Raw genomic sequence first — 26,815 nt, 5'->3', positions numbered from 1 at the left:
TTATTTGATTCAATTATTGTGAAAGTGAGATCCAACATAGGTAGAATGATGACGGATGGATGGGTGGACGGATGGATGGATGGTGAGACAGGTAGGTAGTTAGGCACATAAGTAGATATATATCTTTTTGTGAGTTTTTGTAAGTACATATATATCTTTTTGTGAGTTTACAACCTAAATAAAATGAGACGCTGCCTCCCTTAAGATTGCTTAATAAAACTCACTTTGTTTTGTGGTCAAAGGAAACTCTCAGAGATAATCCATTCCCTTAATCATGCTCCTTCTCATATTTCAGGTACTATCTCTACATGAGGCTACTCATTATTTCCATGAAAATACTATGTACTTTCAGGATTTTTTTCATTTATGTGTCTGTCCCATTTGGCTGTCTGTCCCATTTGGCTGAGTAACACTCACCGTTTCATGTCATATTTCAGTTACCATGTCAGCAGGGTCTTTCTTTGACCAGGTAAATTGATCTACTTCATCTATATTCCCCTAGGTTATTGTAAGTTATTTTATATCTATGTTGCTATGCCTTTCTTAATACACCATGAACACTTATGATACTTTAAAGGCTCAATAAATGTTTTTAAATAAAACAAATGAATCAATAAATGATTCAATCATTAAGAACTAGTTCTACTGAGAAATGTCTAAAATAATGCTTTGTAAGGACATATAGTTGTGTATAAATTCATACTCCACAAGAGGTGATTTCTTTAAAGGCACAAAATATGTTTTGCTAATTTCTATACATTAAAAATTTAAATGTTCTTTTAAAAATTCTTTCCATATTTATTTCATTTTAGTTTTTTAAATATAATTTATTGTCAAGTTAGCTAACATACGGTGTATACAGTGTGCTCTTGGCTTCAGGAGTAGATTCCCATGATTCATTGTTTACATATAACACCCAGTACTCATCCCAACAAATGCCCTCCCTAATGCCCATCACCCATTTTTCCCTCTCCCCTCAAACCCTCCCCATCAACCCTCAGTTTGTTCTCTGTATTTAAGAGTCTCTCATGGTTTGCCTGCCTCTCTGTTTGAAATTCTCTTTTCCCCTTCTCCCATGGTCTTCTGTTCAGTTTCTCAAATTCCACATATGAGTGAAAACATATGATATCTGTCTTTCTCTGACTGACTTATGTCACTTAGCATAATACCCTCCAGTTCCATCCAAGTTGTTACAAATGGCAAGATTTCATTCTTCTCATTGCCAAGTAGTATTCCATTGTATATATAAACCACATCTTCTCTATCTACTCATCAGTTGATGGACATTTGGGCTCTTCCCATAACAAAATTTAAATGTTCTTATCATCCTTTTTGGTCTTGAAGAGATTGATTCATAGGAGACATTTTAAGAATGACAGTAAAAAGCAGCAATGTAGAAAGACTACACATGGATATGGTCTTTTAATAACATCATTTCCATGCCATTGTTCCCTGGTAGCAAAGACCCTTGGCAGGAATGGGGGGACAATACTAAAAAGAATAACCAAGTTTAAAAGGATGTTTGGATGTGGAGCAAAAATCATTTGTCTTATAATCACTTATAACATTTAACTGTAGTCATTTAACATATGTAACAAGTAGGAAATAAAATTTTTACATGGAAAATAATTTAAAAATAATATGCGGAGAATTACAGCCCATTATTCATCCTTTTTGGTTGCCAAAGCAAGCAACTTAATCAGACCTTCTCCAGTAGAACATGTTCAAATTGAGTATCAACTACAAATTTGATATTTGATATTCTGCAGAATTTAGCAGAAGGTATCAGAAGCCATCACAACATTCTTTAAATAATTTGTGGTAAATTATAACACTATATTTTAGGAATCACGTGATATTTATCTATTCTCTTATACATATATTCTAAGAAAAATAGAAAATACAAAAAGTCCTAGGGTTTTGAGAAACCATGAATTCTCCCAAGTCTTTAAGCATTGTTCAGATTTCAGAAATTACTCAGTAAATGATTATTTGAGAGACCTTATTACTTTTCCCCCAAATAGCAGCCAAATTTCAATATATAGCTAATATAGAAAACTTATATTTTCATATTTATTTATCACTCTCTGTTATAAATAAGTATGTACAAAACTAACACTCAAGCTATTTCTGAAAAATTCAGTCATACCAGATTTTGTTCAGTCAGAATTTTTTCTATGATTTAAGATTTAAGACTAGTAAATATTAGTGAAAACAAGCTTTGAGACATTCAAAGAAGTTACAGGTCATGATTTTACACGAGAAAAAAATCAGCATCTGCATTTTATTTTTTTTCTTTTTCTATTTTTTTTTTTTTAAGTAAGCTCTACACCCAATGTGGGGCTTGAACTCACAACCCAGAGATCAAGAGTAGCATACTCTATCTGCTGAGCTAGCCAGGGGCCCCAACATTTCCATTTTCTGAATGAATACATGTTGCTAAATCTTTTAGAATATCTTTGAGAATCTTAGAATATCTTTAAATACAGAGTTTTCTTTGTTCATACTTGTGGTCTCAGAAATTGAGAATGACTTTTTCTCATTGGACGAGTTAGCTTAATTTATCTACTTTCAATGTTTCCCAATAGAGATCTTTTTACTAAATGTTTCAGTAATAGAATCTGCACTTTGAAGGTACTGAGTCAGAATTGGTGACTCTGAAGCAATGTTCTTTCTTCTCTAGCAAGCCACAGGTCCTGAAGAGTGACCGCATGACCTGTTTTCACCATCATTAACAAAATGACTTTTTGTACAAAAGAAAAGACCTTTCTATCTAAAAAATAAAATCTTATGATACATTGTGAAAATTATTTGGTCTGACATTGACTTTTATTACGCTTTGTGTTACTCATGAGAACCAAAGAAGACCATGCTCAAGAATGAAAAAGAAAACACTTAAGGGGATCTGGGCAGTTTTAACAGCATGAGTGAAATACAACACCAAACAGGATGTCTCTATTCCCTTTGAACTTGAGGCATCCCATGGACCCTAAGCTACTGAATTCTCTGGTTAGTTATGTGGTGTCAGACATTCAGTATCACTTAATGAAGATAAGTTTCTACCTTCTACTTTTAAAGGCAATGGTGAATGAATGCTGCCTGACCAGAGGATTTTATCAAAGTCTTTGTAAAGTTAAAGAAAATGTGCATATTACTGTTAGGTCTTAAAGTAAGCAACTGTCCATGTTCTACTTTGTGGGTTTTGTTTGCTTGTTTGCTTGATTTTTTGTTTGTTTGTTTGTTTTGTTTTTGTTTTTTTGCATTGACTGCAAGATCAGTAGGCAAAAATATTTCCATATTTATACCTCAAGAATAAACTTAAGTATTTGTTCATTTATTTTGGAAACATATATAAAGCTCTCATGGAAAAAAAAAATTGAACTTAATCATCAACTGATTTTATCTCATCCAAGATTTCCTTTTATCATAAATAACACTTAGAATTTCCTACTAATTAGACAAAGTATCTTCTTGATTCTTTCCCTTTGACATTAATGAAACATGTACCTGCTCTTTTTTTGAGATTTCCCTCATTACAGAAATAGACCAATAGTTTCTTTTTGGTTGTATATAGTCCAGTAACATAGATCCATACTAAGACACTGTCACACCTCTCTTTGGGAAATACATTCATAAGAAAGTGGCTGAGTAAGCATTAAATAATGCTTATTGGTACTAGGCTTATATATGAAGTCCCTACACTCTTCACGTAAACTCTTGGAAGTTGCGTGGAACAAGAAGCTCAAACTTGAGATCAAATGCAACCCCCAATGGAACACTGTCTAGGTTCATATGAGAATGGGCCAAAGAGATCTATCTGATGTTATCTGACGGTAATATGCCACCCTATTATTTTTGAATTTTAAATTTAAGCATAAACTGATTTCATCTTGTCAAAACGTTTCTTCTTTCATAAAGAGGTAACACTCTAATTCAGAGAAAATATACACTGACCTAATTAAAATTTAAAGTGATTCCCTTTGTGAAATGATTTTTAGAATAGGATTTAGTGATTCTCTCTTATGGTCATGCCCTGGTCTCTTTAATCAGCCCTAAGTAGAATCCTTCTACAATATCAATTCCAAGCATTCTCCTTTTTATCATCTCCTATCTTTTCAGTTTACTCCCACTACCACTCCAATTGCAATAGTTTTGGGATCTGCCATTCATTGATCCAATCAATTTTTCATTCTCATACTCTTACATTTTTCATTTCTCTCCTTTAGCTAAATGGAAATGCATACCACATCAGATAATCACTTCCTTGCCTCTTTCACTTTAATTTAATCTCAGTTAAACTCTATTGTTCAATGCAGCTGGTGAAAATAACATAGTTATGCTGACTTGTCTCACTTCAAATGAAGACCATGAAACTTATGTGGGCCCTTAACATTGCTCCATGCAACCTCCTACCAGATTCCCTTTTTTGCTCACCTAGCTATTTATGCATATATTCTCTTTGGTTTTCAAACCTCCAAAACGTCCTTCCCATTCTCATTCTGAGTGATATCCTCGGTTCCTATTTCACTAAAGAAGTCAATGAGAAGCATACTTGATAAATCTTCTACCACTACATTCACACACCTGCCAGCATCTGGATCCATGTGTTCTGCTTTTCCTTCAGTTACTATGGACAAATTGTCCATGTATCTAAGGTCAAACCTTCCATTAGTGGACTAGATCTCATCCCCTTCATATATTCAAGGGCATTTCTCCAGAAAATAATTCTTCCCTCTCTCTACAACAGCATCAAGATTTTGCTTTGTACCAAATGATTCCCAGCATCACATAAGTATGCTATTATTTTACTAACATTTTTTTAAATGCTAATTTACTCTCCTCTTCCCACCTATTGTTCCATTTCTCTAATCCCTTTAAAGCAAAATCCCTCAAAAGATGAATGGTCTCAGAAGTCAGTTCCTCTCCTCCAACTCTCTCCTCTAATCAGGCTTTTAACTCACCAAATCCTTTATTGACAAGGTCAGCAGTGGCCTCTGTGTTACTGAGTTTAATAGCCAGTGTTATTTTACTTGCCTCATCAACAACATTTGATACAGCTGATTATGCTCTCGTCTTTGAACCATTTGCTTCAATTGGATTCCAGGACACCATGCTCTCCTAGTGACAATCAGCCACTCCTCGTGTGACACCTCTTTAGGACTCTGATGACATAATGTTGGAGCAGTCCAAGTCTCAGTCTTTAGATCTCCTCTCTACCTACACTTGCACCCCCCCGCCCAGGTGATCCCACCTGGTCTCATGGTTCTAAATAACACCTACATGCAGATAACAATTACATTTCTATCTTTAGCTCTGACTTCTATCCCGGACTGAAAACACATATATCCAATTGCTTTCCGGATAGCTACATTCAAATGTCTAAGAAACATTTCAAATCTCATGTATACAGAGCTGAACACCTGATCATCCTTCCCCATTTCAGTTAATATCCTTCCACAATCTTCTCCCTTTCAGTTAATATCAACTCCGTCCTATCTAGTACACGGACCCAAGACCTTAGAGTTATCCTTTACTCCCCACCCCTCCCCCAGATCCCATCTGTCAGCAAATCCAATTCACTTACCTTTAAAATAAACCAGAACACAACTCCTCCTCACCTCTTCCACTTTCCTTCTTCCTTCATCATCCCACTTCAGTCACTGCCTCCCTTGTTGCTTGAGCACTCCAAGGAACCTCTGCCTCAGGGCCTTTGCCCTGTTTTCATGCTTAGGAATGTGAGATCTACGTAGGTCTCACAGCTGTGCTCCCTCATCACCTTCTGGTCTTCATGCAGATATCATTTATGAGTGAAGCCATCTCTGATGATCCTTTTTAAAATTGAAGATCTCATTTCTCCAAGCATAACCTGATCCTTTCCCTACTTTAATTTTATTCATAGCATACAAAATCTTAATGTACTACAAGTTTACTTATTTTGTTTCATCTTTAACCACTAGAAAATGCTCTTCACAAGACTTTCTGTGATGATGCAAATGGTCTACATAAGTGCTGTCCAATGTGGCAGCTGCCAGCTATTGGATATATAAGCTGCATTAGAATAGGGAGTTTTGACTTGTTTAGACTGATGTAACCCCAGTACTTAGAACATCATCAGACCCATAGTAGGTATCCACTCTATATCTGTTGAATGAATTAAGCACCTTTTCTTTCTGGTTTCATTTCCCTGGTTGAACATTGACCCAGGCCATGGTATTTGATTGATGATGGTAGCAGAGGGTACACGTTAGCTCCCACTCACCTCTGTGCGAAGAACAAATTGCACAACTCAGTTGGTTACCCTGAGTAAGTGACTTGGTTTTGCAGATAATTACTAGCTATTTAGAGCCTGCATCTCTTTCCCCTTTCTGATAGCACTATTGCTATTAGTGTGAAAAGGGCAAAAATGTTGTAGGAGAGCCCTAGATATGGAGGTATACGCCTGTCTCTGTTGAAAGTCACTGCCTTAATGACAAAATTACTTAGATTTCCTTTTTTATTTTCTTCAGTCCTTTTGCCTACTTGAAACCCCATGTAGGTTCTCAACACTCAGCTCCAGAAGAAAAGCCAAATATAAGAAGCATCAAGTAACAGCCAGGGAGAAACAAACAAACAAACAAACAAACAAACAAACCTGGGACATAAACTTATGCTCCTTAAACTCAGTAGTAATTACCTTTAGAATATAAATCTCATCTCTCTATCAGGAAAGAAGTTTCATCAGTCTTCTATAAGGAAGATTTAATAGCATTGCGCGTCTGGGACAAAATCAAGTACATCTTCCTAGGCCCTCTAAGTTTGTTTCTGTGCAATCAATCTCCTTTTCCTACTTTGTATTGCCCCTTTGCTTATCTTTTCATAAAGCATGATGAGAAAATAGGTACACAGGGGCCAGAGTTTCTTTCTGTCTTTACAGGGCAGGGCCCAAGTCTTCATGGTACAGAGTTTTATGCTCTCAATATACAAAAATGACCTTCTAGGAGAGAAGGAATAAGAATGGAAATAGCATAAAAGGAAAGAAATGTAACTATTTCAGCCAAATGAGTGAACTTAATAAACTTGGATCCCTATGATGATTCAAGTTCTAAATATGTTCTGGTCCTTGTCTCTCCTTGCTTTCAAGGTCAATTTCTGATACAAATATAGAAAGAAAAATACATTTTTATCAGCTCTGAAACTAGACCACCTGTGAATTTCAGCTGTAGCTCTTTCATAATCAGACCATTATATTATTTTTTTTTTCAACGTTTATTTATTTTTGGGACAGAGAGAGACAGAGCATGAACAGGGAGGGGCAGAGAGAGAGGGAGACACAGAATCAGAAACAGGCTCCAGGCTCTGAGCCATCAGCCCAGAGCCTGACGCGGGGCTCGAACTCACGGACCGCGAGATCCTGACCTGGCTGAAGTCGGACGCTTAACCGACTGCGCCACCCAGGCGCCCCTGGACCATTATATTTTTTATGCTTTAGTTTCTTCATCTGAAAAATGGAAATCATAGCAGTATTATTTATTTTACGGTATTGTTACAAAGATTTAAAAAGTGAATGTAATCTGCTTACAATAGATTATAAGCATTTATTAAATGCTTATAGCTCTCACTATTCTAAGAGCGAATTTTAAACCATTCTATTGGTCATTGGTTCCAATGTTTCATTTTACAGGTGAGGACTAGGGACATCAACTTTTTAAACTGACGTTTAGTGTCTCAACCAGGATTAGAACAAAGTCTCCTACTTCCTAGCTAATGTACTTTCTAACACACTACTCTAATTCTTATCCTGACCCTTCACTCCTTTTCCATTCTTTTCTTGTTATATGAAAGTGGGAATAATCACACCTAGAAAAATTGGAGGTGGAAAGTGTAGCTTAGATTGCAAATAAGCAGTTACTTAACATTCTGCTCTTCAAGTTTTTTCTTCTCCAATGTGACAATCATCAAACCAATCAGTGGAAGTACTCTCCTCTGCCACCAAAGGGAACAGATCCATTCACACAGAGACCTGACAGGCTGTTACAATGCCAATGCCTCTGAGCCATGTGGAAGGTGGCTCTAGGGCTGGCCCTAGATAAATAAATGTGGTTAGTGTAAGCGTTTTTAGCTTCCAGATGATAAAACTTCAAAACCTTTGGATGATCTATTTTATGGAAATCAAGAATTGACTGCAATTGAATCTTGCCAAATACCCAGACACTGCCTCTGAAGGCGGTCACACAATGAGCCACAGCAGCAAGCACACTGGAAAGATTAAGAAGCCGGATTCTCCAAAAACCTTGGGCTATTACTTTGGCCTGGCACTTACTAGTTATTAAGTCTGGTACTCAATGATTTACTCTTAAAATGCCTGCAGTGGTGTCTTTTCCTAATTGCTGATCTCATTTTGCACCCTAGTGCCAAATAGTCCCCCTGAGACTACTGAGTAAAACAACAGGAATAGTTCCAATAACCATCACAATCCTTAATAAAATGCAGCTCTTAAAGTAGATGACCTTCCTGGAACTATCCCAAGTAGCCTGACACTCTTCTGTTTTCTTTGGGTTCTTCATGTGCCTGTCAGTTACTGAAATTAGCTACATTTAATAAATGATTCCCTCTACTGGCTACTTGGACAATAAAGTGATTTTAGGGACTCTTACAGAAGGACTCTTGTTTAGATGATTACCCTAAAACAGAAAGGCAATATTGTGCATAAGGACAGTGCTATGGGGAGAAACCTTTGACCAGAAACAGCATCTGAGAAAATTGTTTATAGTAGATCCAAAGAAACTGCAAATAAATGAATGTATCTGGCAACTCTTCCAATTTTGAGATAAGCAATTCTAAATGAGAAGACTGGATTTTATATAGTGCCCAAGTATATGTTATGAAACCCAGCTCAGACAGACTCACCAAAATATCCTACAGTGGTGGAAATAGGTAAGGGTTAGCCAAATAAACCCTCAGTACACTACTTTAGGCTAATGGGTCCCTCTGGCCTTACTTTTGTCTTTCATCACCAGCTCCACCTATCCTTTTTCAGATTGTATTGTAGTTCCAGGAAGGAACAGTAAGCATACAGGTCATCTGCCATAGATGGTCAATGATTTGGTAAAAATAATTTCTGAAATAGGTAGTTTCTCCAGTTTATGGATAAATGCTACCAAATCAGAGAAAAAAGGAAAACAGCAGGGAATAAAGACCTTATCTATACTTTATATACATACATACATACTTTATGTACATATATATACACACACATACATACACACACACACACACACACACACACACACACATATATATATATATATATATATATATATATATATATATATATATATATATATAAAATCAGGCCATTATCTTTTTTTATGCTTTAGTTTCTTCATCTATAAAATGGGAAACATAGCAATATTGTTTATCTTACAGTATTGTTACAAAGATTTACAAAGTAAATGTAATGTGTTTACAATAGATTAAATGCTTATAGGTTATTAAATATATATATATGCATTTAATCATTCCTGGAAAAATGGTTAAAATACTAAAGTTATTTCTATTTTTGAAAATTTAAATATTAAATTTAAGTTATTAAATTAAATTTATTAAATTGAATTTAACTAAATGTAAATAATCTTTGAAAAATAAGGTTTTACTTATTATAACATAAAATAAATTAAAATGGTTCAAAATAATCTGATTAGAGCCACACCATTTCTTATGCAGAAGTTGGTATTGAGATTTGGTGATAGGGTAAAAGAGAGAGATGGGATAAGGAAATTTCTTTAAAGAAGTACTGCATTTGAAAACAACTTGGAAGAAAATTATTCATATTTGTCTTGTCACTTTTCATACTGTTTGATTTAAAATGTTTCACATTCTGAGATTAAGAGAAAACTCCTGCCTACAGAGTTCTTTCCACCAAGGGATCTGGTAGAGTTTATGGCACTCTACTGAGTGACAATTAGATTACTTGGTTAAAGAGATAAGGGGAATTCCTTGGAAGAGACTCTTGATCTGAAACTACTTGAGAAAAACATTGGGCAGAGGAGGCTAATTATCTACAGCTCTCTGGATCGTCAGACCTGGTAAGAAGACAATCACTGCAATTCCCAATGACTTATCTGTCCCATGAACTCCAGAATCACATGAGACAAGCTTGGGGATTCTGTTTGAAAGGAGGCAGGGAAAGGAGGAGATATGTGGAATTCTGTCCATCTCCTTACAGAAAACAACAGCAACAAAATAACTCATAGATACAGAGAACAAATTGGTGGTTGCTAAAGGTAGGGGTGGTGGTGGGTTAAATGCATACATGTAGTCACAAGGTAAAAAATTTCAGTTATAAACTGAACAAGACCTGGATGTGTTGTATGGCATAGTGACTACAGTTAATCATACTGCATTGTATATTTGAGAGTTGCCAAGAGAATAGATCTTAAAAGTTCTCAATAAAAAAAAAACTGTAACTATGTATAGCGATAGATGTTAATAAGAGTAATTGTGGTGCTTTGGGCTCTGTGCTGACAGTGTGGAGCCTGCCTGAAATTCTCTCTCCCCCTCTCCCCAGCTCAGGCACATGCATACATTCTCTGTCAAAATAAGTAAATAAACATTTTAAAAAGTACTTAAGGGGCGCCTGGGTGGCGCAGTCGGTTAAGCGTCCAACTTTAGCCAGGTCACGATCTCGCGGTCCGTGAGTTCAGCCCCGCGTCAGGCTCTGGGCTGATGGCTCAGAGCCTGGAGCCTGTTTCCCATTCTGTGTCTCCCTCTCTCTCTGCCCCTCCCCCGTTCATGCTCTGTCTCTCTCTGTCCCAAAAATAAATAAAAACGTTGAAAAAAAAATTTAAAAAAAGTACTTAAACATTTCAAAGTAACTAAATACTAGTATTTATTTCCATATAAGATTGCAAAAGTAATTTGACATGTGAACACAGCTCAGGTGTATGAAAACAATTATCCCCAAATTTAATTGGCATAGTATCATTGATATCTCATTATATTTAGAGTGTCACATATTGGAAAGCATTTTTTCATTTATTCCTTTACCTTATTTTATTGTACATAATAACAGCCCTATATTTAGCCCAAACAATATAATTTGTATCATTTCTGTTTGAGAGACAAGAGCATTAAGACACAGAAAAGTGAATTGGTAGCCAATTAGACCCAAATTATAGATCAACTAAATCCAAATCCTGTGTTTTTTCTTCCTATAACTAGCCCAGTAGTTCTCAAAATTTGGCTCCTAGCCCAGAAATATTAGCATCACCTGGGAACTTACAAATGCAAATTGCAGGCCCAATTTCAGACCTAATGAATCAAATATTCTAGGAGAGAGGCTCAGCAAGCCTAACAAGGCCACCAGGTGATGCTGCTGCTTCCCAGTTTGGAAACCAGTGTGCTAGACCATCATGACTGTCTCCAGCTCATGAGTAGTGTGAGAAAAACTTCCTGTAGGTTAAAAGTATACACTAATTCCTTATAATTTCTTTAATAACTTCATCACTGCACACAGTAGTAGATAATTCTCAGTCACATAACTGGCGCATACGCTCATAGTACTGGTACTGACTTATGACATTACTTAACAAATTGTTTGACTAACAGTTTCTATTTTCTATTGATTTGATTTGTAAAATGAACTGGAAACCAACTGTTTTAGTTAGAGTGACCATCAAAATAAGGAGTCAGATGGAGATTTCAGGCCAAGGAAGGACAATTTTTGTCTTAGCTAAAAGCAAAGTCACATGATGAGAATCCACTAACTTAAAATTTCTCCCTGATCATGTTTTTTGTTTGTTCATTTGTTTTATATTGCTATTTTATTTTTTTACTTTCTCACAACTCTACTCAATCCCTGGAAGCCTAGACAGGGAATATAAAATGGGTATCTAAGCTGTAATTTTAGTATGGCCTTTGGGATTTTTAAAACAACATCTCAAAGAGCAAAATCCTATATTTTGTCAAATCTAACATGTCATCAAATATAGCACAAAATAATTGTGACTGTTTTTTATATACCACTATGAAAATTAAAAATAAAAAAAAGTGCTCATCTAACAATGAAATGCCATCAAATGTAAGAAGCATCCCAATTCAGACATGCTATATTATGAAACAGTGCATCTTAGTATCAATGAAATATAGTCCACATTTTATTCTACAGTTGCAGCTGGAATCCTCTTTCAGGGAAAACTCTGCTTATGTATTTTCTTCTCAAAAGCAATGTTGATCTGGCCCCAGTTATAAAAGAGTTACAGTAATTTTGCTCTTCAAAGCTAAATAGTAGTCATCCTAGCCTAAGGATTGTTTCATGACATCAGTAACTAAGCACTACAGATGGAAAATATTCTTCTACAATTTGGTATCTGAGTTGTCATGTGGTGTAAGGAAACAGGCAATTGAGTGAGAAAATGAAGGCAGGGTAATAGTAAAACATGAAGCACTCATTGAATAAAATTTTGGCTGTCATTTCAAAATAAAATCATTTCTAAAACTGATTTGTTATTTTTTTAATATGCTGGCATTTTTCCTTCTTAACTGGCTATGTTGCTTCTTTATGTTGACTGTTACAAGGAACTATGTTGCATAGGACATTTATGAATATAAATCTCCTGTAAATCCACTTTCCCCTGTCTTTGCAGGGGGCCATGTACTTGGTCATGAGTACAACAAGGAGTCTGGTATGTGGGAATTTTGGGCCAAAGACTAAGTTCCTGACTGATTCTTAGGCAGAATGTCCCATGAAAAATAGTAAATATTATCTACAAACTGGTAAGCTCCCATATATCTGAAAACCTTCACCTACTTTTTTGACTTCGAAAATTGTATTCAAATAAATTTATTGTTGGTGAAATTTCTTTTTATTTTCTGTATTTTTGCAATTCAGAATAAGTTTCTATAGCAATTAAAAGCTCTACCAATTTATTTGGGATATTTTTAATAACTTGTTGAGCCAAGTAGAAAATATGTTAAGCTGGAAGTTAAAAGACATGAGAGGGGCGCCTGGGTGGCGCAGTCGGTTAAGCGTCCGACTTCAGCCAGGTCAGGATCTCGCGGTCCGTGAGTTCGAGCCCCGCATCAGGCTCTGGGCTGATGGCTCAGAGCCTGGAGCCTGTTTCTGATTCTGTGTCTCCCTCTCTCTCTGCCCCTCCCCCGTTCATGCTCTGTCTCTCTCTGTCCCAAAAATAAATAAACATTGAAAAAAAAAAAAGACATGAGATCAAGTTGTGATTTTCCTATTCTTCAGCTTCATGATTTTAAACAGTCACTTATTTTTTCCTGTCACTTTTTTAAAAATTAGAATTGTAAATGACTACTAAATCCTTTTTAGTGATTTCAAGGTAGTAAGAAGATCAAAGAATATAATAATACAAAAATACAAAAAAGGATGCTTTATATATATTATCTCACTTAATCATAAAAATGAAATGAGATAATGCACAGAAGTTGTGTGTATAGTACGTACCACAGAGTGAAAACTCAATGATGGCCAGCAGGTATTACTCTATCATCTATTAACAACAGCACTGCCAAAATGAAATTAATGTCTCCTTCCAGTAAAGAAAACAATCTTCAAGACTTGAGTGACATTCCTGTGGTCATTCTAAGGCCAGCCCAGGATTATGACTCATCTACTGGATGACCAGACTGGGCTTTCAACCTCAGGGTCATAGTGCCCTCCATAGTCACTGATAGGATAGTCAACTGGGTTAGCTTTGAGTAGAAAGTCTTTTCAATTTCAATTTAATTCCCAAAGTACTGTTGGAAAACACCTGAAAATAATTATTTATCTATTAAATGACTTCTAATCCATGTTTTCCCCTTAAGTTCATATTAGACTTGAAGCATATTAGTACACAACAACATCCTCTCTGCCACTTTTAATTGGAAAAAAGTGGTATGATACACAAAGTGTAAAAAGGTAAAGAAGCAAGATTAGTTGTTTGGGTTATGTGTTTGTAAAAAACAAGGGATATGGACTGTGGTTTAAGGAATAGGTAAAGAAGGGAGAAGGAATTCTTTCCTTCATCTCCTTCCATGTTTTTAAGTGTTACTTACTGCCATATACTTGTTTGTTTGTTTGTTTTAACTAATTTCTATGCCCAAAATGGAGCTTGAACTCATGACCCCAAAGTCAAGAGTCACCTGTTCTACTGTTGAGCCAGTCAGGCACCCATAAGTGCTATATACTGAAGAAGAAACAAATGTCCAACCTGACTAAAAAAGTCAATGTCAGAAAAAGAAGACTTGTAAAAGGATATTCACCTAAACATTGTTTATAATGAAAACTGGAAACAACTTAAAGATCCATTAATGGGAGAATAGACAAAATACATGATGGTATATGTCCATAAATGCCTAATACACAGAAATTAAAAGATACGCAGTGGCACCTGGGTGGTTCAGTCAGTTGAGTGTCCAACTCTTGATCTCTCAGCTTAGATCATGATCTCATGGTTCGTGAGGTTGAGCCTCCCACTGGGCTCTGCCCTGACTGTGGAGCCTGCTTGAGATTCTCTCTCTCTCTCTCTCTCTCTCTCTCTCTCTCTCTCTCTCTCTCTGTCCCTCCCCAGTTGCTTGCTCCCATTCTCTCTCGCAAAATAAATATTTTTTGAAAAAAAGATATATATTCATGGGTGTATATCAAAATTATTTTAAAGCAAAAAAAGCAAGTTTCATAAACTATATGAACAGAATGATCATGCTTACCTTTTGCTATACATGGTAAATTTAAAAACATACACACTAAAATATTATTGTAGTGGGTGTGTATGCTGGAAAGAACACAAATTATGACAGTGGTTAAGAAGGGAAGGGGGATAGGACATAGGGTCAGTGATTAATGTGGAGCTCACATTCATCTGCAAGTTTTATTTATTTTACAAACAAAAGACTTGGAACAAATATAATAAAAATATTTAGCTGTTGCCAATTTTAAATGGTGGAAATAATGAATTTGTTATATAATTCTTTTTTATTATTCATCTTTTAAATCATGCAAAACTTTTTTGAAAATCTAAAAATGAGTGTATAATTTTAAACAAAATTTCTGAATTCCTGGATTCCATTACTTTATTCTTCCTAAAAAGAAGACATATGATGTACAGATTATTGATGTGAAGCTTAGTAATTGTGTGACTTCCATGTACAAGACATGAAGATTTTGCAATGTGAGACATATCTTAAGTTTGTTTTACAGACAAGAAATCCTTGGAAAAACTGAACACTCAATATTTTTTTCAGGGTTTGCTTCAGACGTGGACTTTATATAACAGAATAACTATGCCAAGCATAATGTGAAAAGCAAATTAGCAAATATAAACAAACGATGTCTCTAAGTAAAGATTATGTGTGTGTGTGTGTGTGTGTGTGTGCATGCAAGTGCATGTGTACATGCATACAGATATGTGTGTATTTGAAGTGAAGCCTATGGATCCCTTCTCAGAATGTTTTTAAATGCATAAAATAAAGTACACAGATACCAAAGGCAATTATTATACTGAAAATAACTACCAAAATATGGGGGAAAGCCATGGCATAATACATACAATTCTATATTAGTGCATCAAATAACAATTGAGCAGCAGGTCTGATATATACCATCACTTCCAAGTAATGATAAGAGTAACTATTGGAAATACCTACACAGCAATAAAGTGATATGAAAATAGCTATCATTTCTATTGGTGATAAAATCATCTGCTTTACTCATATTGTTATGGTTTGTTGCCTACATTTATAATGAAAACAAATACCTTCCTAAATTCATACAGCTAATAAGGGGCAAGTAACTGTTTTACTAAAAAATAATAATGTAATTTTTTTTATTCAAGTTCATGAGCCCCATTAATTCTATCCATGGACTCCTAGGAGGTCTGTGGACCCAAATTTAAGAACTTCAGAGACAGAAATATACCTGTCATCCACTCATCTACCTCTGCTTCCAAATGGCTCCTTAAATCTGCTGCAGGATGTAAAATCAGATAGACAATCAGGTACCCTGGTTATATATGTAAGAAGTTAAGTAGAATCTTAGCAAGGACAAGAAGATGGGTCTATACCTTTATAAATGTGCTTTCTGCATCTATTTTTGCATTTCAGAAGTGCTATTTATTTTCTGATTTTCAGCTGTATTTCAGATAGTTTAATTGCTAAAAATGCATCACTGGTTAACTCACTCTGGATGAGTATATTAATAATGTCACAATCCAAGTACACCTCAATACACCAAAACAAACTGCCAGCTTTTAGGCAGGTATAGCCTAAGTTATCCTCATCACAAAATAATAATGCATTATTTTCTTTTAAAAGCATTGCCATTTATTCGAATACCCCCATATTTATTACAAAAAAGGAATGCATATGGATATGGAAATGAGATGTAGGCACTTCTCTTACCAACCTGACTTTCAAATGAATGGACCATACACTACTATTTATCTAGAATCTTGCACAGTTTCCTAGGACTTCTGGCTATTCTCTTTCCATTTTGTTCGAGTCTCAAATATTTTTCAAGCTATAACATTTGGGTTGTATATTTTGTGTTTAAATACATCATCTAACTACCCAGACTTTTGGTGAATGTTTAGATTTGTTGAAATGATATCAACAAGAAAATTCAAAACTATTAACTCATAACTATTAACTCATAATACTTAATAATTTATTCCTTATGTTGTAGGTATAAGTATTATCTCTCTAACTCTCCCATATTTGCTTCTGATTAGGAAACTAATTTGAGAGGCATCTGAGTGGCTCAGTATGTTAAGCGTCTGACTCTTGTTTTGGGCTCAGGTCATGATGTCATGGTTTGTGAGTTCAAGCCTCGCATTGCTCCTTGAAATTCTCTCTCTTTCCCTCCCTCTCTCTCAAAATAAATAAAAGGAAACTAATTTGATTACAAAATTAGTGAGAGACAAAGTGGAGATTTGAACATAGATCTTCTGACACCAGAATGAGCTCTTCTGTACTTTCCTTTAATTTTTCATCTTTACTTCTGGTTTGTTATTTGAAGAATTCACTCTTCCACTGTCCTGCTTTTCTGAACAGAGATGAAATGAGTTATCTTAACCATCTAGATTCTAGTAGGTACTAACAGCTGGAACTCAGTGCTTTTGTGCAAGGCCTACTGCTACAAGGAAACTGTGACTTCCCCCATTAATATTTATACTATTTTCAACACAATTTCTATTAAAGGGAAATGTTGAACAAGTGACCATTGTCAGAAACACAGGTTTGTGTTAGTTAAAATACTGTAAGAAACATGAATATGTCGTCTAAGCCTTGGAAAGAAGTGGCAGTGATAGAGGCACAGCACTTACAAACAAAAAAACAGCAAAACAAACAAACAAAAAACCCCCATGAAATCCTAATTCAAGTAGCATCAAATATACTGGAAGAAAGCATCTGACTTGCTTAAAAGATCATGAGTTCATTTAGCTTTACTCATAAAAAAAAAAAAAAGGAAATTATTTAGAAAATGTGCCAGGCACTGGTCCAGCTTCTGGGGAAATAGCACAGAAATGTGTAACAGAGGTTAATCTGATGGTAGTGGATGGGAGGATGCTTTTGAGTAATTAGTTATACATAATATTCCCTCAGTTTCCACCCTAATATAAAAGAACTGAAGCAGTTCAGGCTTAAAGTTCATCCTTCATGAAATGGCATTTGGTTAGTGTCTTTCAGACACTCCTTTTCTCTATGCCTGTTTGCTACGGACTGAAATTCCACCATAAGAATATAAAGCATTGATTACACAATTATAGATAAATAATAAAAGATGCAACTGCCAAACAGAACTATCACATTAGCTGAAATACCCTCTCATTAAAAAAATACATAATCAGGGGTGCCTGAGTGGCTCAGTTGGTTGGGTGTCTGACTTCAGCTCAGGTCATGATCTCACAGTCTGTGAGTTCAAGCCCCGCATTGGGCTCTGTGCTGACAGCTCAGAGCCTAGAGCCTGCTTGGGATTCTGTGTCTCCCTCTCTGCCTCTCCCCCACTTGCGCTCTGTCTCTCTCTCTCTCTCAAAAATAAACAAAATGTAAAAAAGAAATTTAATTAAAAAATATATAATCAAGTAGTAAATAAAACATGCAAGTGAATGGGATCAAGTTCTTTCTAGGTTTTGATAATGGGGAGAAAATTAGAGACAGAGGAGAGCCATGGACATGTTAAGATAGGGGTAGAATCATCGGTAAGAGAACAAGAAAAAAATCCACATTCACTAAAATATATTTAGTTCTGGCTCAGTCTGCTTTCGATTCTGTGGACAAATAAAATGTGTGGACAGAGGACATTTTGAACCATACATTCTGTAGACACAGGGGTATGAAGCACATACATCCATCATAAGCTGATGAAATAGACTGACATAGCCTCGTATACTTAACAAGTTTATTTCTTGGCACTTATTTGTTGACTGGTTTAACACACAACTTCTTAGAGACTTATTTTTGAAGGATTGACTAATCAAGGATTTTTTATACTTCCTCAGGTAAAATTCAAAGCTAAGTATGAATTCATTTATATAGGTATCTGCTTCACCACAGTGCTCTCTCCCTGCCAGGCAGACATTCACAGTGGGATAAAAGGAGTAAGAGGATCACGAAAAAGGATAAAACACTGTATCAAAAAGAAGATGGTAATTCAAGACTAAGATATGTTATTTGATCTCCACCACCCCCCCCCCGCCAACTAATAGATGTTCTTTACATGTCAAAAAAGCATTTATTTATTTGCTTTACATATCAAAATAACATTTATTTATTTGCTGAGGCAAATAGTTACTATCTAAAGAACTATAAAAATGCTCTGTTTGTAAAAGGAACATATATTTTTTTATCAGACATGGCTATCATCTCAAAATGACTTTTTTAAAAGTTTTCTTTAATGTTTATTTATTTTTGAGAGAGAGATAGAGTGTGAGCAGGCGAGGGGCAGAGACAGAGGGAGACAAAGCAAGCTCCAGGATCCGAGCTGTCAGTATAGAATCCAACGTGGAGATTGAAGTCATGAACCATGAGATTATGACCTGAGCCAAAGTTGGACACTTAACCAAATGAGCCACCCAGGTGCCCCCACAATGACTTCTGAATTATTCCAAATAAAGGAAAAATTGTTATTCACACAATGAAAGAAATTTACACATAGTTCACTATGCAAAGGAAATGAAAACAGAGAATATATAAACATGTTGAAAAGAAATAAAATATATATTTTGTTGTAAATTAATCTGAACTGAAGAAACTATTCTTTTTAATGTTGACAAATCACAAACCCAGGGGGTGTTGCAATCTAGTGAATTAATTTTATTGTTGGAACATGACACTTAATTGTCATGCCAACCTTCTTAAACTGTAACCTAAAGGTATTAGGTCTGAATGATAGTATTTTAAATAATTTTTAATGTTTATTTATTTATTTATTTTGAGAGAGCGTGCAAGAGAGAGAGTGAGCACAGGTGGGGCAGAGACAGGGAGAGAGACAATCCCAAGCAGTCTCCACAGTCAGTGCGGAGCCCAATACAGGGCTCCACCTCATGAACCTTGAGATCATGATCTGAGTCAATATTAAGGGTTTAACTGACTGAGCCACCCAAGAGCTCCTGTATGAGAGTATTTTAAAAAGATACACTTAGAACTTCATGATAAAATTTGATGTAGTATTTACGGTAGGATACAAAGATACTTGTTCTTTTCAATGTAGGCCTTAATTCTGGTGGTTAATTGAAACAATAGCATAGATTTTAAATAGCTAATACAGACAATTTAAAACTTTAGCACAAATATGAATATTTTGTTGTAGAGAACATTTAATATGTAAAGAAATGAGAGGAGAAAAGAAGAAGGAAGAAAAATAGTACTAGCCAAGAATCAGCTTTAATTTAAATCACCTTTTTGTTTGAACTGAAATTTTTGCCATAGTATCAACCAATTCTTTTTTAAAAAAATCAGACAGCTAACTAGATATCCAAATACACATGAAAACACTAGTTGTTTTGACTTAATTCACCTTTTTACATTCAGGGATATTAAACAAAACTATTTTAAAAGATTATTCAATGTGCTATGACAGTAAAATTTTAGCATTTCTGACACAATAATATCTTCCAAACCATTTTCTAAAATCCTTGGATATTCTACTTGGGGCAGAGATGACTTTAGGTGGAAAACATTAGGAGATGGATTTGTTTCTGTAATTTCTACCTACTTTTCACTATAGGCTTTAGCCTATTTCTAGCGTCATTTAGGGACTCCTCTCAAATGGAGAATGACTTCTGGCATAGGACAATGAAGGACCTATATTGATCGCCTGTGGAGAACTTTCAAATCAAAACAACATAAATGCATCTGCCAGGTGGTTAGAGAAAGAACAAAGAGACACAGGGGTGAGCTATTTGGGGAATAACTATACAGCTGTCTGGTAATCCTAACCTCTACCTAATTATGGCAGCATCTCTAGAAAATATAGCTGGCATACTCAGGCCTGTATGAGATGACACATACAAACAGTTGCCCAGATGTGATGCTCTGTGGTTTTTCATTTAAGTATCTGGGGACTAGTCAGTGTCGATCACAGACTGTGCTTGTGGAATTAAGGGTCTAGGGCACCAAAATGGCCTCTGCAGTATGCATCCAAGTACTCTATTCTCAAGCATTTTATGAAACACTGTCCTCTTTAGTGGAAAAAATCCAGTGAAAGCCTCATGCAATATTATCTAACTACAAATTCAGAGTAAACACTTTGATTTTAACCCCAATTATTTCAGATGGTAAAATAGTTTTCTCACCTATGAAATATGTGAATGTTTTAGATAGGTTCTACTACAATCTCTGAGTTCTAGTATATCCTTTCCTCATCGTCTATCTTTTCCTTATTAAACTGTATGTACTCAAGAGAGGGCCAATTATAAATCAGTTAAAATTTATGTCTGTATATGTTTCTTAGGAAGCAAGTCACCTTGTAAGGAAACATATGGTATGTTGAGTAGAAAAGATATAAGAAGGGAAAACAGACAAAGAGGGTTAAAAGGCTGGAGAGATTATAGACAAACTTGTCCTGGCACAGAAAGCAATGAAGAGCTTCCCCCAAAATGGATAAAGAAACACAACATAATAAAGGTCCTGGTGCATTACACTGAAGCTAAAATAAGGAGAAACCATGTTTCTATGCCTAACATAAATGACACTACTACTACTTTCTATTATACCTTCCAAGATGATATTTGATATTTGAACTTCACTTGCTAAAAAAATGTACAAAAGAGAAAACAAAAAGATTAGTTCCTTGCAGCTAGTGCCCAGAAATGGACTCATTACAACTTGCCTCCTTGGCAGGAAGAAAGACCCAAATACAAACATTCCTCCTTCTGGAGGGAGATTTTTGGATTTAATAGCAAGGAACACCTTTTCTAGATTTGTGTCTTTGCTCCATGTGTTTTCCATTGTTTGGGTTTATCTCAACTTGGGGTATAGCTCTTTTTTTTTTTTTCAGACTAAACTCTTCAGCAGTCTTGATGCTAAAGAGGTCTATCTGCAGTGGAAGGATACACTTCAGTGGAATTTCATGAAGAAAGAAAAGGGATCATAAAGACATCTGATAAAACCAAACACCTCTCTATTCTATTTTACCAAACTTGTGAATTATTACACTTTGTTTGTGTTTGTGGAGTTGCCTCTTTCAATATGTTTTCAATAGACAATGAGGCACCGAAAACCCTGGGTAAATAATAGATGTTAAATATAGCTACTACCTAACAATGTTACTGGAACAATTAGAGTGCAGAAAACTCTCTCACATGAGAAGCCAACTAAAAACAAAGATTGGCATGGTGCTGGTTCTTTGGTTCTTTTTAAATTAATAAAACACACTTGCTCTAAACTCATCTCTCACACTTAAAAACTACTTAGGTTGCTTTTATTTGTTTTCAACCCCCATTAAAATACACAATAGTTGATCCGATTCTTTGTGTAATTCTGCTTTTTTTCCTTCTTTTTTTATACATATCCAGAGTGCCAGCATACATTTGTGTGTGTGGACTATATGTATGCCTTATTTTCACATTCAGAGAGCATGGGGATTGTTCTTGAAGAAAGCCTCTTTCTAGCCAGATTCCATTAGGTCACATTATGTAAATGAATGTATAACACAAAATTCATTTATTCATTTGGTGTGTAGTAGAACACATGGCAAATGCTAAGGAACACAGCCAAAAAGTTAATCTGTGCAACACAAAAGAAGACCAGTAGAGATCCTGAGCATTGTCTACACACTTGTAGAGAGCTGCTGAGTAAGGGGAACTATACCTTTTGCTTTCAAACCCACAAGACCATAGATAGTATTATTAGGAAACACAAATTTTTACCACATGTACAATGGAATAAAAACAGTGACTTCCATTCTCTTTGCAAAAAGCCCAGTAGCTTTTCTAGACTCATGACCTTTCAAGTCTTTTAATGTATTTTAAACAGAAGTCCTATCACTTCTCCCTTTAAGTAGCAAAACGGGACTCTGGGAAAACATAAAGGTTCTGAAATGCCTCATCAAGTCTAACAAAGAAAACTATTTAACTTTGTTTGTCTTAAAGACAAACATCTACAGAGAGATGAATCTGACAGAACAGTAAACATGATCTAAATTATTTTTAAAAGTCTTACCTAAGCATACTAGACACAAGTAAAAGGTGCTGTCCATTTTAAAGACCTATTATGTCTTAACATTTCATAAATTCCTAAAAGATAATACTCACATTTTGCTGTCACCTTGTACCCCCCCAGAGGAGGGGCATGGCCCTCTAATGCATCAAATCCAGCGGAAACTAGGACCATGTCTGGATCAAACTCTTTGGCCACAGGCGTCACTACAGTCCTACACAGTAAAAAGGCAACCAGTTACACATGGGAATGGTGAATACCTTTAAAAACTGTGCAATGAAAACGACTTGGCACAACCTCAAGAACTTCCCAAGAATAAAAGAGAAGGGGAAAAGAAAACACCATTTGAAGAGATCAAAAAGTTATCATTTCCTTAATAGTGAATCACTGTTATTTTAGCATCCCAATTCAGTCTTTTTCTTTCATCTTTTTTTCCTCTAAATTAAAAAAAAAAAAAAAAAAAAAAAAAAAGCTTTACAGGTACATTCTAAAGCCCATCATATTACATGCACATCTGTGGCTGCTTTATCCCACTGCCTATAAAAAAAAGTGCTTCTTCCAAGGGAGTGACTAATGTTTTACAGAGGAAAGTCGAAGCTTTAGTGAAAACCTGGCTTGCTCCAGTTAGTGAGAACTTGGTGTAAATTTGAACTATAAATTTCTTTTGAGAAAAAGTTGCTTTTCCAACTTAAAAAAACCATTTTTAAATATTTGTCATGGTAGGGGGTAACTCCTGCAAAGGAAAAACACAAAATTCCTTTAATAGAATCCAGACTATAATGTTAAGTGAGTCTAAGGTCAGAGACACCAGGAATGTGGCAGCCTCATCCATGACAGCAACCCCTGCTGGTCCTACTCAGACACTTCAGCATTTACCTCTTTAGCCTTCTCAGGACACCCTAAACCCTTTTTCCTCAGTGCTGGATTTGATAGAAAATGATCAATAGATGCTACTGGGATTCATAAAATAGAATAAAAAAATAATGTAGGATTCAAGACCGATGTTCCATTATTAAAATTCAATTTTTTAAAGACTATTTAATAATATGGGGAAACTGCCCACAATAGCAAATTTAAAAATTGGTAAGGTCTCTACTGTGTGTTTAGTAGATAGAAATAACTGTACTAAATATTAAAATTGTTAACCTTAAGTAGTGACAAAATTGAATTCTTTTAATTTTTTTGTTTGCCAATCTCTATTTTTACAGTGACCACATATTAGTTCTACACTTAAAAATTTAAATAAGAAGTTGTTGAAGTTATAAAAGATAATTATTTGAAATTTACCTAGAGATATAAATGAATAAAATGTTTTTCATAATTCCACTACTATTATAAAAGTATGAAAGTTTAATACTTCAAACTCATAAGTGTGCATGTAAGTGACTTTCACAGGTAGTCTTTCTAACAATTGGAAAGCCACTCACATCTGAGTTAGGCCACCAGTGAAACTAAGTGAAAACCTAATTTTGTTTATGATGTACAGTTTCATTATTTTATTCTTCAATATAATTAAGAATCTCTAATAAAGCTACATTATCAGGAGTGATACCTTCAATCCTTTTCCTTCCCAATGCCAACACTTACATTATAATTTTCATAAATTGTTACACATTACCAATTCACTACTTTCATATGAATGAAATACCATGTGATATATGTATTTGGGATATTGGAATAAATGGTCTCAAAGAATCAAGAGTGTTTTATCAAGGAACTCAGTATGATTAATCCTATGTACTCCTTTGGCAAACAAGCAGTACTCCTAGGAAAATATGGGGGTAGATGATTAAACAAAGTTGTCATCCAATCACATGCATCATAGTAACCAATTTTCCATCTCCTTTCCCTCTCTGGGAAAAGTTTCTCCCCCTCTACAGTTGCAAGATTGACTGAAGGGTAAACATCCTTCAAGGCACAGCTCACTATCTTCTCCATAAGGGCTTCTCTCTACATATGGACATTAAATATATATGTATATATTTTTGAAGGACAAATACGGTAAAGGAGACAAGGATTGCCAATATAATTTGAATATATGACAGACATGGATACAATCTACAGAGAGGAAAATTAAAACATAAGTGTAAGTTCTGCAGTGGAAGCTACAAAAAGAAAGACTTTTCTCTTTTCCTAGAGAAACAAACTGACCAAAGAGAAAATACCTAGAGAAACTGACACTTGAGAGTCACTCAGACCAACAATCAGGTTTTTTCCTCAGTCTTCCCAGAGCGAATGTCCTACTCAAAAATCCCACTCAACATACAGAGCTCCCACTTATCTTTTCAGTGTCCTTTTCTCAAATATGAAGGATTGTTTGAAGAAAATTTCCAGAATAAAAGACAACAAAACTAACATGCAAACAAACAAAAGAAAGAGAACTCAGAAAACCAGAGAAAATTCAGGGAAGACACTATAATTGCAAAAATTAGGATTATCCTCAAAGACATAAAACAGTACGTCTAGTAAATGAAAAGTGAGTACTACTAAAAGAAGAAAAAGCAAACAAAACATATAATAGACTATTTAAAAGATAAAGTTGATAAGTTCTCTCATAAAGAATAACCAAAATAGAGACACGAAAAATTGACAATGTCAGATCACACACTTAAAGAACACATTTAGGAAGTCAACATACAAAGAACAGTCTAAGAGATTTTTTTTTCCTTTTTTTTTTTTTTGTCTTATTGAGAAGTAATTGACATAGAAAACTGTATTAGTTTAAGGTGTCCAGCATAATGGTTTGACTTATCTGTATTTTGAAATGATTAACTCTACATGTTCAGCCAACATCCTTCTCATCTAGATAAAATAAAAAAGAGAAGAAAGAAGTATTCTCCTCATGATAAGAACTCAGGATTAGCTTTCATAATTCTTTCCAGTATATCATACAGCAGTGTTAGCCACAGTCATCATGTTGTACATTACATCCCTCCTACTTATCTTCTAACTAGAATTTTGTACCTTTGACCACCTTCCTTTAATTCCTCTTGACCCCACACTCTGCCTCTGATAACCCCAAGTCTGATCTCTTTTCCTGAGTTTGTCTTGTTTTTTTTTTTTTTGTTTTTTAGATTCCACATATAAGTGAGATCATAAAGTGTTTGTCTTTCTCTGACTTACATCACTCATTTAGCATAACACCTTCAAGTTCCATCCACGTTGTTGTAAATGGTAGGATTTCCTCTTTTTTATGGCTGAATAATATTCCATTCCATATACATACCATAATTTCTTTATCCATTCTTCCATAAGCTTGGTAGTTTCTATATGTTGGCTATTATAAACAATGCTGCTCTGAAAATGAGGGTGCACATTCTTTTTGAGTTAGTGTTTTCATCTTCTTAGGATATATTGTCAGAAGTGGAAGCAGATCATATGGTAGTTCTATATTTAATTTTTGAGGATTCTCCATACTGTTTTCCACTGTGGCTGCACCAATATACAATTCCACCAACAGTGCATAAGGTTTCCATTTTCTCCACACCAAAGCCAGCGTTTGTTTTCTCTTGTCTTTTTCATGCTGGCCATCTAACAGACCTGAGGTTATATCTCAATGGGGTATTAATTTGCATTTCCCTAATGATTAGTGATATTGAGTATCATTTCATGTACCTGTTGGCATTTTGCATATTTTTTTTTTCAGAAAATGTCTATTCAGGTCCTTTGGGACCATTTTCAAAAATTGGGTTGTTTGTATTTTTGCTTTTGAGTTGTATGAGTTCTTCATACATTTTGGATATTAACCCCTTATCAGACATATGACTTACAAATATTTTTTCCCATTCCATAGGCTGTTTTTTAATTTTGTTGATGGTTCTTTTACTGTGCAGAAGCTTTTAAGCTTGATGTACTCATACTTATTTACTTTTTATTTTGTTGCTTGTGCTTTAGGTGTCATATCCAAGTAACTGTTACCAGGGCTCATGTTAAGAAGGCTTATTCCTGTTTTTCCTCTAGGGGTTTCATGGTTTCAGGACTTACATTTAAGTCTTTGATCCATTTCAAGTTAATTTTTGTGACTGGTATAAGATATTCTTTTATGTGTGATGCATTCTTTTATGTGTGATATATTCTTTTATGTGTGAATATCCACTTATCACAGTACCACTTATGGAAGAGACTGTCCTTTTTTCACTGAGTATTCTTGGCTCCTTTCTCAAATTTTAGTTGACTG

At 35.1% G+C, this 26,815-nt stretch overlaps 1 protein-coding gene across 24 annotated transcripts in view; it reads right to left on the bottom strand.

Annotated features, from left to right (window-relative positions):
• The window catches only part of HDAC9 (histone deacetylase 9), a 939,894-nt gene that overhangs the window by 121,285 nt on the left and 791,794 nt on the right, over nt 1-26,815 (bottom strand). For all 24 annotated transcript variants that reach the window (XM_019825556.2, XM_045053248.1, XM_045053242.1 and 21 more), the window contains one exon: nt 22,734-22,852. In XM_019825556.2, the coding sequence (XP_019681115.1) occupies nt 22,734-22,852 (119 nt within the window). The remainder of the gene's footprint in view (nt 1-22,733; nt 22,853-26,815) is intronic.

Source organism: Felis catus, chromosome A2, assembly GCF_018350175.1.
Source record: "Felis catus isolate Fca126 chromosome A2, F.catus_Fca126_mat1.0, whole genome shotgun sequence".
NCBI classification, from domain to species: domain Eukaryota; kingdom Metazoa; phylum Chordata; class Mammalia; order Carnivora; family Felidae; genus Felis; species Felis catus.
This window is presented reverse-complemented; position numbering and strand designations above follow the sequence as displayed.